Source organism: Saimiri boliviensis, chromosome 8 (genome assembly GCF_048565385.1).
Source record: "Saimiri boliviensis isolate mSaiBol1 chromosome 8, mSaiBol1.pri, whole genome shotgun sequence".
Taxonomy (NCBI): Eukaryota; Metazoa; Chordata; class Mammalia; order Primates; family Cebidae; genus Saimiri; species Saimiri boliviensis.
The window spans coordinates 8,799,966-8,816,310 of record NC_133456.1 but is presented as its reverse complement, the minus strand read 5'-3'; the positions used below and the strand labels follow the sequence as shown (position 1 = coordinate 8,816,310).

General features: G+C 39.4%; 1 protein-coding gene across 19 annotated transcripts in view; it reads right to left on the bottom strand.

Moving 5' to 3' along the window:
* Positions 1-16,345, bottom strand: part of SFMBT1 (Scm like with four mbt domains 1) — a 158,200-nt gene that overhangs the window by 22,365 nt on the left and 119,490 nt on the right. For all 19 annotated transcript variants that reach the window (XM_074403682.1, XM_074403696.1, XM_074403683.1 and 16 more), the window contains 8 exons: positions 15,731-15,819; positions 11,915-12,161; positions 10,810-10,904; positions 10,189-10,290; positions 8,459-8,609; positions 6,211-6,293; positions 2,150-2,276; positions 364-477 (listed from right to left, as the gene is read on the bottom strand). In XM_074403682.1, coding sequence (XP_074259783.1) covers positions 364-477; positions 2,150-2,276; positions 6,211-6,293; positions 8,459-8,609; positions 10,189-10,290; positions 10,810-10,904; positions 11,915-12,161; positions 15,731-15,819 — 1,008 coding nt within the window. The remainder of the gene's footprint in view (positions 1-363; positions 478-2,149; positions 2,277-6,210; positions 6,294-8,458; positions 8,610-10,188; positions 10,291-10,809; positions 10,905-11,914; positions 12,162-15,730; positions 15,820-16,345) is intronic.

Below are 16,345 nucleotides of genomic sequence, written 5' to 3'. Positions count from 1 at the left end.
CCCAGTGTACGGTATTTTGTTACAGGAGCTAGAATGCACTAAGACATTTGCCAATAATCACCTGCGTATAAACCTGGGAGCAGATCCTCCCACATTGAGCCTTGAGACGACTTGAGCCCTGATGCCTTGAGCCCAGCCCATGAGAGACTCAGATCCAGAGGACCCACTTAAGTTGCACCCAAATTTCTGATCCACAGAAACTATAAGGTATTAAATATTTGTTACAATAAATAATTTCCTATACAGGAACAGATAACCAGAATGTCATTTTGTTTTTCTCTGAAATGTCTAGATTAGTTTTAATTGGTAACAGCCACACAAAAGATTATTAAACAATCAATCCTCTAACCCAGAAATAGATACCTCGTGCTCGGCGAGGAGTGCTGAGGGGGTGGCCGTTGGTTTCACACCAGCCCAAAGGAAATATATCCATGGACTCCACACTCACAATACATTCAGGTATAGGCTTCTTAGAACCTGTTTAGATTAAAAAAAAAATACATACATCCTTTTTTATTTTTTTGATTGGAGCATAATCACATTCCTTCATTTAAGTATTTTCTTTTCTTTTCTTTCTTTTTTTTTTTTTATTGCATTTTAGGTTTTGGGGTACATGTGAAGAACATGCAAGATTGTTGCATAGGTACACACATGGCAGTATGATTTGCTGCCTTGCTCCCTATCACCTATATCTGGCATTTCTCCCCATGCTATCTCTCCCCAACTCCCCACTCCCCACCCCCCACTGTCCCTCCTCTATTCCCCCCAACAGATCCCAGTGTGTGATGCTCCCCTCCCTGTGTCCATGTGGGCTCACTGTTCAACACCTGCCTATGAGTGAGAACATGTGGTGTTTGATTTTCTGTTCTTGTGTCAGTTTGCTGAGAATGATGGTTTCCAGGTTCATCCATGTCCCTACAAAGAACATGAACTCATCGTTTTTGATGGCTGCATAATATTCTGTGGTATATATGTGCCACATTTTCCCTGTCCAGTCTATCGATGGGGCATTTGGGTTGATTCCAGACACATACTTTTTTTTAGACCATTAAATAACCTTCTTCATAAACTATTTCCTAGATAATATTCTACGCAGACACAAGTTTCTTGACACAGAAGTCATACATTTTCATGTATGATAAACATTATTAAAAAAAAGTAAACTGTCTCCCATGTAAAACTGTAATAATAGGACCAAAATGGGTAGTGAACATACAGGGTAACACTTAAGCTAGGGAATAGGAAATAAGAAACTGGAACTACCACTGGTATCATTCAGATGGTTAATAAATATCACAGTCGGCCGGGCGCAGTGGCTCAAGCCTGTAATCCCAGCACTTTGGGAGGCCGAGGCGGGTGGATCACAAGGTCGAGAGATCGAGACCAACCTGGTCAACATGGTGAAACCCCGTTTCTACTAAAAATATAAAAAATTAGCTGGGCATGGTGGTGCGTGCCTGTAATCCCAGCTACTCAGCAGGCTGAGGCAGGAGAATTGCCTGAACCCAGGAGGCGGAGGTTGCGGTGAGCCGAGATCGCGCCATTGCACTCCAGCCTGGGTGACAAGAGCAAAACTCCGTCTCAAAAAAAAAAAAAAAAAAAAAAGTATCACAGTCACTTCAGATAAATATGGAAACCAAGTGGCAAAAGTGACAATTGTACTCAATGAGAACATTAGTTCTGGTACTTTGGGAATAAGCCAGAAAAGAAAAACAGTGAATTCAAATCAGAAAGTGATTTGGTAAGTTGATGAACAAGGATTGAATAAAAGTCTACATTCAATATTATCCTTGACATCTGCATTAAATGCCAATTCTACAGGTCAGAAACAGTAGGTACCTTCTCAAAGTCTATTTGGCAGCAAGATAAAAAAGCAGGTCCTTGATCAGATCAAAATATATGATATTTGACTTATATTTTCTCCTTCCAGAAAATGGGGGACTCTGTAGTAAAAGATTTTTATTCATATTCATTTCCTAAAATTTGAAATTTGAAAGCCAAAGACAGGAAAATAAATGTTTCACTTAGAGTCTTGCATTATACAAGTCTCTGGAGATCCCTATTTAACCAGTCCATTAAGTTTAACAGGCCACATTACGGGAGTAAACAGAACTCTCAAAGGACAGTGGCTTCTGGAGACGGTACTCACCCTCCAGCTGGAGCCACAGGTAGGAGCCTCTCACTGCAGTGATGGTAGCAACACACACTTCCTCAGGGAGAAGGGGGTTCACTGCCTCAAGCTTCATGTTCTCCTTAAATTCGTGCTCAGAAATTAACTAGAAAATGAATGAATCAAATCCATTTACTGAATTAACACAGTATTAACTCATGTGCTCAGCTAGAAAACCTTTTCCAAGTAGTATTTAATCCCTAAGTTTAATTCAAAGATATAAATTTATTTTGCACTGTTTTGCTTTTTAATGAAGCAAAAGGAAAATGTCTGCCTTTCTTGGTGTTACAGGAAGCATGCTCTTTGAGGTCAGATATTCCCGCATTACTGCTACCTGTAGGACCTTGCTCAAGCTGTATAAATCTCTTTTTGCCTCAGTGTCTTCACCTGTCAGATGAGGTTGAGAATTCCTATCTGACTGTACTATTACAAGGTATCAATGAAATAAAGTCTCTAAGGCTCTATGTCCTGAACCAAGTGGCTATCAACACTATTGACTCACTTCCCCTCATATAAAGCACCCTATCATACCACAAACTGCCTGGTTCATAATTGTATGTGTATCATAAAAGGCATTCAGGATAAAGAATGCTTATCAACAGTGGCAAAGGGTCATTTAAAACAGAAAAATATCCAGCATCCGAGTCAAAATGGACAACTGAACATTTACATTTGAGTGTTTTCTCTTCTGACATCTAACTTAAAAACTAAAGTTGTTTTTTGTTTGCTTCTGTTTTGAAGACAAAAACTTAACATCTATCTTAAGATGGATATAACAGGAGAGAAAACATTTTATAAGTTAAAATTTAGAACAGGGAAACTAAGTTAAAGAAAGGTGAATCTAAGCTGGCAGTAAAGAAAGCTAAGAACTGGAAGAACCAGGGTCTAGGCAACTGGAGGTAGAGGAGAAATAGTCAAAACAAGGAGAATCTGTTGAAAACATTTAAGAAACATATAGGACATGCCATTGGCTCCTCGACTCCATGCATCAGTGAAAGCGGCCCTTCCTCTTCCCTACAGAAGGTGAGGTTTATCTTCTGGACAAGGTCAAACAGAAGATGCCTAGGCAAGGGGACGCAAGGAGCTGCTGAGGGCATGCATGTCATGACAAAAATAGTGGTTAGCCTATAGATTGCTGAGAGGTCCAGCCCTCAGCCTCTACCCACCAGACAGGGGACTAGAAGACACTTCTTACGGTGATAAGATAACCCCAAGAAGGAACACATAATGATATGGATTCAGGTTTCTCCAAAAAATGGCCAACCAGATTCCACCCTATAGGAAAATTCAAGGTTGACAGGTTCCATCTCCCTGCTCAGAACTTCCAATCAGTTTTTCCTTTTAGTCACCCATTCTTAAATATAGCAACAACTGACAATTACCAGATACCTAGGAAGATGAAAGTTAGACAAGCAACTTGGAAAAAGCAGTGATTATACAAGAAGAAAACTTCCCAAAAGGTAGAGGGGTGGGATGGATTAGGGGTGTTAATTAACATCCTTTGAGAGATAATAAAAACTATTGCATCCTTAGAGCAAGAATAGTATGACATTAACAATAAAGAACTATTCAGAGTTCCAGAAAATTTAAAAAATGGTGTCAAAAATTAAAAACTCAAAAGGCAGGCTGAAAGAGAAAGTTTAGGAAATCTTTCAGAAAACAAAGCAAACAGACTAAGAAACATAAAACAGGAGATAAAAAGGTAAGAAAAGCAGAGGTTTTGATCCAGAGGGCCAACAACCAAATAAAAGAACTTCAAGAAAGAAAAAAGAGACAAAACAGAAGGAAGGAAATGAAAGAAGTGATTCAAGAAAATTTCCCAACACAGAAAGGCACGAATGTCCAGAGAGAAAGTGACCAATGAGAACCCATCACAGCGATGAAAACAGGCTCACATCAAGGTTCATCGCTGTGAAAAGTGGTTCTACAACCTTACAGAGAGCAGGGGTGGGGAAAGCAGGTCATCTACAAAAGATCAAAAATAAGAATGGCTTTATAGCTTTTAACTTCTTGACAGCAACACTAGGAATCAGAAAACAACTGAGCAATGTTTTCAGAATTCTCAAGTAAAATAACTTCCACATTGAGCCAAACTGTGAATCAAGTTAGTGGAGTGAAGACATTTTCAAATATAGTGTCAACAAAAATTTACCTCCCTTGCACTCTGTTACAAGAAGCTACTGAGAGATGGGGATCCATCAAAACAAGGAAGCAAACCAAGAAAGGAGAAGCCAGGAGAGTTCTACAGAACAGGGGACTCCAAATCATACAAAAGGGGAGTGGGCAATTCCCTGGGTGACAAGGGCATTTCCATGATTAAAACTACATGGTGAGGCTGGGCACAGCAGCTCATACTTGTAATCCCAGCACTTTGGGAGGCTGAGGCGGGTGGATTACTTGAGGTCAGGAGTTTGAGATCAGCCTGAGCAACACGGCGAAACCCCGTCTCTACTAAAAATACAAAAATTAGCCAGGCATGGTGGGGGGCGCCTATAATCCCAGCTACTCAGGAGGGTGAGGCAGGAGAATTGACTGAACCTGGAAGGTGAAGGTTGCAGTGAGCCGAGATTGCATCACCATACTCCAACCTGGTGACAAGAGCAAAACTGTCTCAAAAAAAACAAAAACAAAAAACCTTATACGGCAAGCCTAAAGGGCAATCCATCCAGAGAGACAGAGAGTGGAGGGTGCTAAGAGGGATGTCTCTTTAACAAAAGTGTTAGGAATGACAAATTTCCTGATGTGAGACTACTGGGAGGTATGAAAAGAAACAGCAACAGATAAAAGAAAATTAAGTAAATTAAAAACAAGGCAATCATTATTGAGGATAATTTTTTTAAAAAAAGAAACAAGCATAAAATACTGTAGTGCTAGGTGTGGTGGTTCACACCTGTAATCCCAGCACTTTGGGAGGCTAAGGCGGGTGGATCACTTGAGGTCAGGAGTTCCAGACAAGCCTGGCCAACATGGTGAAACCTCGTCTCTAGTATAAAAATGAAAATTAGGAGGGTGTGGTGGTGGGCACCTGTAATTCCAGCTACTTGGAAGGCAGAGGCCAGGAGAATCGCTTGAACCCAGGAGGCAGAGGTTATAGTGAGCTGAGATCACGCCACTGCACTCCAGCCTGGGTGAGAGAGCAAGACTCCACCTGAAAACAAAACACTGCAGTATTCAGCTGTGAGTAATATCTGCATGCATATTATAATGTAAAAATTCATTTCATATTTAACCAAAAATTGTAACATAACTCTAAAGGAGGAAGCTAAATTCTAATTTATCATAATATACAACCAATAGACTCGGCACCATAAGACAGGGTGAATTTAATTTGTTTTAATAAAGTCAAAGTTTTAAAATTAAAACCAACCAACATGTCTAAAATAAATGACTGAAAAGATAGAGGCTTTTTTTTTTTTTTTTGAGACGGAGTTTCGCTCTTGTTACCCAGGCTGGAGTGCAATGGCGCGATCTCAGCTCACCGCAACCTCCGGATAGAGGCATTTTATTTCGAAAACGAAGAAATACAAATACCAGAATTACAGTGAGAACAGGAAGTAGTTACTTCTGGGAAGGAAGAGTGTGAAAAGGAGTAGGACGGGGACTGTTCTTTTACCTTCTAAGCCTATTACTGCTACATGGCTTTTTAAACCACATGCATGTATTATTTGAGGAGAAAAAATATTTTTTTTTTGAGAAGAAATATTTTTAAATAAGCTTAACAGTTTTTCTCCACTTAATATTTCAACGGTTTCTCCTATTACTGAATCATGAAAAATAATCATACATTTTCAAATTCACATGATTTTAGCTACAAAAAAATAAAACCATAAACTTGTAAAACTAACTTAATTAGCAAACTAACTGATTCACGTCAGCAGTAAATGTATTTTCCTTTGGACCATGCGATTATAATCACCACTGTGCTCATGTGCGTTGAGCAAGATGATTATCTTCAGAGGAGTAACCATGGAAGAAAGCAAGGGAAGCACAGCAGTCCCTGCAGCCCCGGACAGTGGCCATGAGGCCGTGGGGGTCCTCACCGGAGGGAAGCACCTCTGGGGAGCAGCTTCAGCACCACACTGTTTGAGGTAGTCAGCCCAGTCAAAGTCCTGGCTCGGGTAGCCTATGTGGGGACAAAGGAACAATGATTTACATCACCACACTGTACACGCTTGCCTGGCTTCACCACTCTCCAAAGGTCCACTCAACTTCCAATGCTGCTAGTTTGACAACTTCAATCATTTTAAATTTTCAAATTTCAAACTAGGTATTTATTTTGAACACTATTTTATTAGTTGCTGGTAATTTACCAAAATTATTTAAGACAGTTATGACTGGATTTGATTTGTATATATAAATCCACTCTTACTGTCAATTCTAAAGGGACTTAGGCTCTTAAGGAAAAGAGACAGCAAACAGTACTGGTTAGTCTGCAAACACAGACTTTTTTCTTGATAAAGCTATTTCCTGAAATGTGTCTCAGATATCACTGATACAAATGCTCTTGTTATTTTCAGATTCATATATTACAGAATATCAATGCTTATATAATCTGAATCATGTGTTTATTTCAGAAAAAACCAAGCTTAGTGCCCCACTTAAGTCTACTAAGGTTCTTGAAGGAAGCATTTCCAAGCTGCTGCTGACTCAGCACCATCTGCATGCAAAGAGCTGAGTGAGGCCCAACTGCCTACTGTGCCTGAGTTGCTTTCAGCCTCCAGAGAGCTTAATGTCTCACAGGAAAAAAAAATAGGCTACTCAAGTCTATGCCCTCTGACAGCCTAACAGTCCCTGCCCACCTGAGACTGGCACCAAGTTCTCCTTTGCCCCTACCTCAATTCCTGATAGTACATTTTCTGCCATGTTCAGTTATGTAATCTATTACCTTCTCTCTGTTTACAAAGACACAGTTGACTTGTCTATAATAACACTGAAAGCTTCAGTATTTTTAACAATTGTTTCTTCTTTTTCACACAGAGGAGGCAAGCAGAATAAAGAACTTGGGATATCCAGAGCCTTCCTGTAAAGCAAAAACTTCCTTCTGTGGCTGTTCCACACTACGCCCTTCAAGCAGGCACTAATCTGCTGTGTTCTCTGATGGAGGAGAATCTAGGAAGTTCTATTAATATTTCCCCTATTTGTTCCTTAAAGGGACTGGGCTGTATTCACTAAGCTTGTCACTCTCCCCAAGGACAAGGTCAATGCCTGGGTTATAGAAAACATTACATAAATGTTTGTTGGATGAATAAAGGCTGAATGAAAGACAAAAGGTTCTGAGTTTATGACCCTTGTTAACGAGAAAGAGTACCTCTAGCCCAGGCGTCCCCAAACTACGGCCCGTGGGCCGCATGCGGCCTCCTGAGGCCATTTATCCGGCCCCCCGCCGCACTTCAGGAAGGGGCACCTCTTTCATTGGTGGTCAGTGAGAGGAGCGCAGTATGTGGCGGCCCTCTAACAGTCTGAGGGACAGTGAACTGGCCCCCTGTGTAAAAAGTTTGGGGATGCCTGCTCTAGCCCATTGTTGCAGCAGTCACGATTTAGAAAGTGATGCTATGCTTTCCTGAAAACCTACTAATAACATATACATAGACTGCCAGTCAAATAATCTGATTTGCTAATATTAAAAAATCAGATAAACATCTAACACTTCTAGATTCTCTAAGTTTAAAAATATTAAATATTTCAGTGAAGCTCAACTAACCCATTAATTAAGAGCGTGGATTAAAGGACCAAAGACTCTATTTTGCAAAGTTGCAAATATCAGGAAAATGAGCTTTTATTTTCCTACCTACTGTTTGAATCCTACTCCTTACCGTAAACATCTCTCTAAAAAGTCCTGTCCATGATAAGGCCCAGACACCTAAAGATAATCAGTAATCTACCTTCTAACTCTGGGTCTATGGCCTCTTCTCAAAAACCAGCCCCCTAATGCTCACTGTGAATCCAAGCCCACTCCTTTGCCACCCCTAACAGACATAAAAGGGACTAAGGAGCCAGCACAGAACTCAGGTTAGAACCTGGCCTTCTAGAGGGTTATGAGGACAGAGATATCAAAGTCAGAGGATAGATAGAACATACTCTCTTTAACAGTTCTTTAGCTCAATGTATATATAACATTCAAATATGTAAATATACGGAATCTTTCCTTATACTTGTCTCAGACCCTAAAAACATTGGAACAGGCTGGGACATCAGGAGAGGAACAAAAGATTTAGGGAATGCCATCTGACATGTCTTATTTCAAGGAAAAGCTCTCAAGTAACAACTCAGAATAGAGTAAATGTGCACCTGGAGGGGGGCTGATGTTTAGGCCATTCTTCAGACTCCACTGCACGGGGAAGATGCCAGGACTGTCAGCATGGCACACAAAGGATCGCCGGGTGCGGTTCTCAGGTCGCAAGTCATCCATTTCCACCAGAAAGTACTTCTCATCAAAAACCTATACATGCAATTAATAGACGAAATAGACAAAAGCACACATACATGCGTGCTTTTTCCTTGGCACAGCCAAACACATTACAAAAGCTCATGGTCATGCTGGGTATTAATACTAAACATTTCATAAATGTTAGCTCTGTGTTACAGAATATAAAAACATTAATTACTGTTTTAATTAAATGCTTTTCATGTATCAATTCAGTTTTAATCTTAACAATCTAATGAGGTATCATTATATAATCTTTTTTTTTTTTTTTTTTTTTTTTTTTAAAACAGAGTCTTGCTCTGTTACCCAGGCTGGAGTGCAGTGGCATGAACGTGTCTCACTGACGCACTGCATTCCGGACTTCCTGGGCTCAGCTGATCCTCCCACTTCAGCACCCCCCTCCCCGCCGAAACCGAGTAGCCGGGACAACAGGCATGCACCATCACACCCAGCTAATTTTTTTTATTTTTGTAGAGATGGGGTCTTGCTATATTGCCCAGGCCAGTCTTAAACTCCTGGCCTCAAGTGATCCTCCTGCCTCAGCCTCCCAAAGTGCTGAATCACAGGCATGAGCCACCACACCTGGCCCAAGTACCATTATCAACTCCATTTCACAGATAAGGAGAATAAGTTCAAACAGAGATTAAATAACTTGCCCTACATTACAAAACAAGGAAGAAGCAAAACCTGGATCCAAACCCATGTAGGTGGGCTCCAAACAAAATATAGTTTAAGCTTAGTGAGGAGCTTAGTTTAAGCTTTTGCTATTATGTATTAGTTTTTCAAATCCTAGCCCAGTTTCAAATGCCAAAGAGAGAACTTTATGAATCTCCTCTGATTTCTTCCCAGCCCTCCCTTCAGACTCTAGATAGGGCCTTCTGATCCCACTTGCAGGCTCAGAATCCCTCCTTGCTTTGAGAATAACCTTCTTCTAAGACAGGGAAAACTTAAATTTCAGTAAGTCAGATGATTTAGCATCCAAGCAACTATTCCTCCTCTAGTCACATCCAACTCGGCTTCTATTTTCAGTAAATGTGCTTTTGCTCTAGTTGGAAACTGAAATTCTCTCACCAATGCCTCTGTTGTAGTGACTCAGCAGGGCCTTGATAACCTGCTCAGTTCTTGTGGTTACTCCTGTCAGTCTTCCAAAAGATTAAATCTGAATCTGGAATACATGGTACAGCCAGTCCAGTGCCAGAACTTTTAACACTGATTGCATGATCCCCACTCATCTCCTCATTCCAGTGAACTCTGATTTGATTAGACGCTTGATGACATTCCTGCCTCCAACTTTATAGATACCATGGCCTCCTAAAGGAGTTAAATCTCCTTTACTTATATATAGCTAGGCCTGTCCCAAAGAATGTACCCCCCCTACTAGCCTAGTGCCCAGGCCCAAGTCTGCTTTGGCTATGGCTACCAAACTCCACAGCAAACTGAACAAATACAAAATGTGCACAGAAGTAATGCTAGCTGCATAGTTTAAAAGAAAAAATGGGTTGGATTAATACAGCTCAAAGATCAAAACACTACCAATTTCCTAAACCAGTCACCTTGACAGGGATTTTTACCAACAGCGTTATCCCCATTTTACCTTAACAACTGTAGCGGGAGAGATCGCAAAAGGAGACCAGGGGTCCACAGCTTCCAATTTCATGTTTACAGAGAATGTATGAATGCCAATAACTTGTTTGTCCTGAAATGCAGACACCAAAAGGGAATGAAAATATAGGATCTGTATAATTTTTACACTCAGCTGTAGCTGAATCCTACTGTGATTAATAGAACTGTCCAGCTTCTGGTAAATCCTAGTTTTCTTTTTTTTTTTTTTAATGTGTAAAACCAGCCAATATAATTTTCTTCTCTGGAAAAAACTATCCAGGAAAAAACAAAACAAAAACACAAAGTGCTTCTACTCTCTACATTCAAAGACAAGAAATACCTGGAGGAAAAAACAAATTTATTTTATAAGTTAGGGCTGTGTAGTTAAGGATAGAAAAGATTCAAACTCTTTTAGGAGAACATGGGGAGAAAATCTAGACAACTGTTGGAAGGAAACAAGGATGATTATCAGTCTAGCCTTAACCCCTCCTCCTCTTTCAGGCACCACAGCATTCTTACCGATTGCAGGGGCTACTTTATACTTTCACCTCCCTGAGCTGCTTCACATTCTGTAAAGGGAGCAATACCGATCCATCACATGCTTGGTTTTTACCTTAAATAAGTAAGATGGTAATGGCTCTTCCTCTTCCTCTTTCACTTTAGCCAAAATCTCTTGCCACTCGGCTTCACTTTTTAGATGTCTGATGGCTTTAATAAAACAAGTTAACATGCTTTAGATGATGAGAAAACTTATACTTTTTACTTGTCTTGAAAGCATTCATGTAAATAAAAAAAAGTCACTTTCCACTGGAAATAGAAAATGGTTCAAGTTCCACTTACATCCCTCTACACTCAAGCAACTTGCACCTTAACTTCAGGACTTTGCTTTATATAGAGCCTGAATAGCTTGGTTTTATGAAAATACCTACAGTAAGATCATAAGGATTGCTGGAATCCATAAAATTGTAATATAACATCCAAATTGGGGCACATAATAATAAATGCAAACTGATGTAAACAGTAACTTCTGAAACACCAATATTATTGGTATTTCTTTTAATCAACAATTTGCTGTGACCCAATTTTCTATATACCCAGCTAAATGCTCCCTAAATAATTTTTTCTTTATCTTGGTAAAGGGTCAGTATGGGTTGGGACAGAAGTCTCTGAGGTATATCAATATGTGTGGCAAATTACAAAAGCAATAAAAACAAAAGAAAAATAGGCACTTGTCTAGGTGCGGTGGCTCACGCCTGCAATCCCAGTACTTTCAGAGGCCAAGGTGGATGGATCACTTGAGGTCAAGCCTTCTAGAATAGCCTGGCCAACGTGGTGAAATTCTGTCTCTCCTAAAAATACAAAAATTAGCCGGGCATGGTGGTGGGCACCTGTAATCCCAGCTACTGGGGAAGCTAAGACACAAGAATTGCTTGAACCCAGGGGGTGGAGGTTGCAGTGGGCCAAGATCACAACATTGCACTCCAGTCTGGGCAACAGAGCAAGACTCTGTCTCAAACAAACAAACCCCAGAAAAACAAAACAAAACAAAACAAGAAAAATAGGCATTTATTTAACCACTCCATATAAACTACTTTCTAATACCTCTATTATGAGAACAAAGGTTTTCATAATATGCAGAATATATTTTTTTAGTCTCATAGATATTAATAACATAGCATGTTAATGTCACAGAAGAAAAATGTTCTAGTACTCCTCACCTGAAGGGGGTTGAAGCTCATATCCCTGTTGAGCAGCCCAACCAACATGATGAAGAAACGGATCCAAGTAATATAACCAATGTTCATAATTGTCAGAACTTTCAAGTCCTTCATAATGCAGCTTCAGCCTTCCCCCGATGTTTTCTACCACAGTAACAATCCAAGTGCTTAAAGAGTCCTGGAAAGCCTGACATTCTAATCTGGATCCTGGAGCAATGAGATCTAAAGGATTCCTCCCATTACGGAGCTGTAGGATTAAAAAAATGAAACAATTCAGTAGGGGAAATTAACATAATATTTTTGAAAAGCCAACTTCTAAATGATCTCAAACCAGCCTTGGTATTTTATACCCATTCAAAAGCCAATGACATTAAATGTCTACCATCATGCAAGCCTCTTACAGTATTATTTCTAGGTGATATGAAAATGTTTATCTTAAAGAAAATCTCTCTATAATGCAGTAAAATTACTCTAACACATCTCTGTCTCTAAGACTATGTCATGTAGTTTCATTTAGTAAGAATTTAAAAAATATCATCATCACTTTGTCTATTATAAAACAAATATGGGCCAGACATGGTGGCTCACACTTGTACTCACAGCACTTTGCGAGGCTGAGGTGGGCAGATCACTTGAGGTCAGGAGTTCAAACCAGCCTGGCCAACATGGTGAAACCTCATCTCTACTAAGAATACAAAAATTAGCTGGGCATGGTGGTGGGCACTTGTAGCCCCAGCTACTCAGGAGGCTGAGACAGGAGAATCACTTGAACCCAGTGGCCAAGATCATGTCACTGCACTCCAGCCTAGGCAACAGAGTGAGTGAGACTCCATCATAAGAAACAACAACAACAAACACACAAATATCAAAATATCATCATCATTAAAGGAAAAAAAAATCAATTATGCAAAAGTCAAAGTCCCCTATAATCCTGCCTCAAATAAAGAACCATAATAATACTTTGGCATACACTCTTCTTCTACATACAAGTCAATATCCACCTCTGCCTGTCTGTCTGTTCCTATTTTTCAGAAATGAAAGCACTGCATACTGTTTTTTGATTTGTTTTTCACTTAGTACATGATAGGTATCTTTCTACAATAGCATATATAAATCTTCCACATTTTATATTTATGATATTTTGCATTGCAAATGGGCAATTATTTATCCGTCACCTACAGATGGTATTTCAGTTGTTTCTGTTTTTTTGTTCATTTCGTAACAATGTTCAAATGAACACAGTAAAAGCTTTTGATTACAGTGATGGAAAGGAAAAGTTTAACTCTCATTATCTAGAAGTATATTAAAAACTACAATAAAGAAAAGAAATTCACTATGAAGTTAACACTTAACCATTTTTAATACACAACCTTATATTTTTTCCTAGTAAAAACTGCTCTATAACACTTACATATCCAGATATGCAAAAGAACATATGAACAAATGGAGGAAGAGATTCAAAGTAAACGTCAGCATGGCAGAGTCATGGTCAATGCAGAGCAGAATAGTTTACCCATTCATTCATTCAAATGTTACTGAGTGTTTAGTATGTGTCAGGCTCTGGCTAAGCACAAATAAATGAGTCAGAGTATAAAAAACAAAAACTAGTCTGAAATAGAGGATTCACCAATCAAATTTAAAACGGAATGTGAATGGATCATAGAACTAAATGTAAGGCCTAAAACCATACAACTCTTAGAAAATAGAGGAGTAAACAGTGCTGCAATGAACATTCGTGTGCACGTGTCCTTATAGTAGAATGATTTATAATCCTTTGGATATATACCCAGTAATGGGATTGCTGGGTCAAATGGGATTTCTATTTTTAGGTCCTTGAGGAATCGCCACACTGTCTTCCACAATGGTTGAATTAATTTACATTCCCACCAACAGTGTAAAAGTGTTCCTATTTCTCCACATCCTCTCCAGCATCTGTTGTTTCCAGATTTTTTAATGATCGCCATTCTAACTGGTGTGAGATGGTATCTCAATGTGGTTTTGATTTGCATTTCTCTGATGACCAGTGATGATGAGCATTTTTTCATATGTTTGTTGGCCTCCTGTATGTCTTCTTTTGTAAAGTATCTGGTCATATCCTTCGCCCATTTTTGAATGGGCTTGTTTGTTTTTTTCTTGTAGATCTGCTTTAGTTCTTTGTAAATTCTGGATATCAACCCCTTGTCAGATGGGTAGACTGCAAAAATTTTTTCCCATTCTGTTGGTTGCCGATTCACTCTACTGACTGTTTCTTTTGCCGTGCAGAAGCTGTGGAGTTTGATTAGGTCCCATTTGTCTATTTTGGCTTTTGTTGCCCTTGCTTTTGGCGTTGTTTACGATAGCAAAGACCTGGAACTAACCCAAATGCCCAACGATGATAGACTGGATAGGGAAAATGTGGTACATATACACCATGGAATATTACGCAGCCATCAAAAAAGATGAGTTCACGTCCTTTGTAGGGACATGGATGAACCTGGAAACCATCATTCTCAGCAAACTGACACAAGAGCAGAAAATCAAACACCGTATATTCTCACTCATAGGCAGGTGTTGAACAATGAGAACACATGGACACAGGGAGGGGAACACTACACACTGGGGTCCGTTGGGGGGAAACGGGGGAGGGACGGGGGGGTGGGGAGGTGGGAAGAGATAACATGGGGAGAAATGACAGATACAGGTGAGGGGACGGAAGACAGCAAACCACACTGCCATGTGTGTACCTATGCAACAATCTTGCATGTTCTTCACATGTACCCCAAAACCTAAAATGCGATTAAAAAAAAAAAAAAAGAAAATAGAGGAGTAAATCTTGACCTTGAGTTAATCAAAGCCTTCTTAGATATGATAAAAAAAAAAAAGCACAAGTAACAAAAGAAAAAAATAGATAAATTGGATTACATCAAAATTAAAAATGTTTATGCTGCAAACAATAAAACGACAAGCCACAGAATGAGAAAAATTTTTTCAAACTATGTATCTAATCTGTACTGGTATCCAGAATGTGTAATAATACATTCAACTCAATAATAAAAAGACAACCCAATTTTAAAATGGGCAAAGAAGTGTCTCCAAAAAAGGGGACAGAAATGGCCCATAAGCACAAAAGACCACACTCAACATCAACAGCCATTAGGGAAATGTAAATCAAAATGAGACGTCATTTCATACCAAGTCAGGTATAACAAAAAAGATAACAAGTGTTGGCAAGGATGTAGAGGGATGGGAACCCTCATACACTGCACTTCACATATGCCATAAAGAATTTTACCAATATGACAGAAAGTGGCAAGATACAACTCAGAAATGTCATAACCAATAAATCCACTTCACAAAATCAAGAGATCTATATTCACTAACAAGCTCAAAAGCTACACTGATTTAAAAAGACTGCTGAAAGCATGTGGAAGGCAGGAGTACAATAGGTCCAATGTCTTCTGAGCAAAAAAAAAAAGCGGGCAGGGGAGGTCTCCAGTCACCGGGTATGGGAGTTACAAATGTCTACCCTGAAGTAGAATCAAACCTTGCTCAGTTTCAGAGTAAAAGCCCTCAGAAGGTCCCATTTTCCAACTGTGTAAAAGAAGCTGGGAAATTAGATTTTCTATGTGTTAGCAATTAATTCAGAAAATATTTAGGCACTAAGCAAGCCACCAGTTTGCAACCTCTCAGGGTCAGCTTAAACTTACCAATACCTATGCCTATGTCTCTAATAATAATGTTTATTTGCTTCAGAGTGGTAAATAAGCAACCAATTTTAAGATTCTTTGAAAGATCAGATGGGTTTTCCATGCCGATGTGGCATGTGGTAATACTCACGCCCTCTAGCAGCGGAACAGGAGGACTACATGCTCCTATCAAGGTCTGCCGCAGAAATGCATCCCAGTCAGATACTTTATCTCTGATGCCTAGACAAGGGAATAAATGATTGATTACTCCAAATGCCAGCCAACAGAACGCAAGGAAACTGAAACAGTGGAGACAGTTTAGAACTATTTCTCATTTTAAGATCTAAGAGTCCAACATACTGCTTCTTTGAGAGCTTGAAAAGATAAAATGAAACCAAAAATGCTTCTCTAGATAGAGCTACTTTCTGGTTAGTTTATTCAGTTGTATACAAAACAAAGAGCATAGGCCCAACTACCTGTTCCTATAACTTCATCCAAAAGGTACTTACTTTATTTTTTATGATGGAAATTTTCAAACATACAAAAAGAAGAAAGGTCTAATGAATCCTGTGAGCCCTGGCATCAACAACTGTCACCTCATAGTCATTCTGTTTCACTGAAACCAGGAGTCACAAACTACAACCCGTGGGCTTAACCCAGCTTGCTGTCTATTTTTGTAAATAAAGTTTTACTGGAGCATGGCCATATCCATTTGTTTACATAATGTCTATGGCTGCTTTCACACTACAAAGGTAGGCTTTTAGTA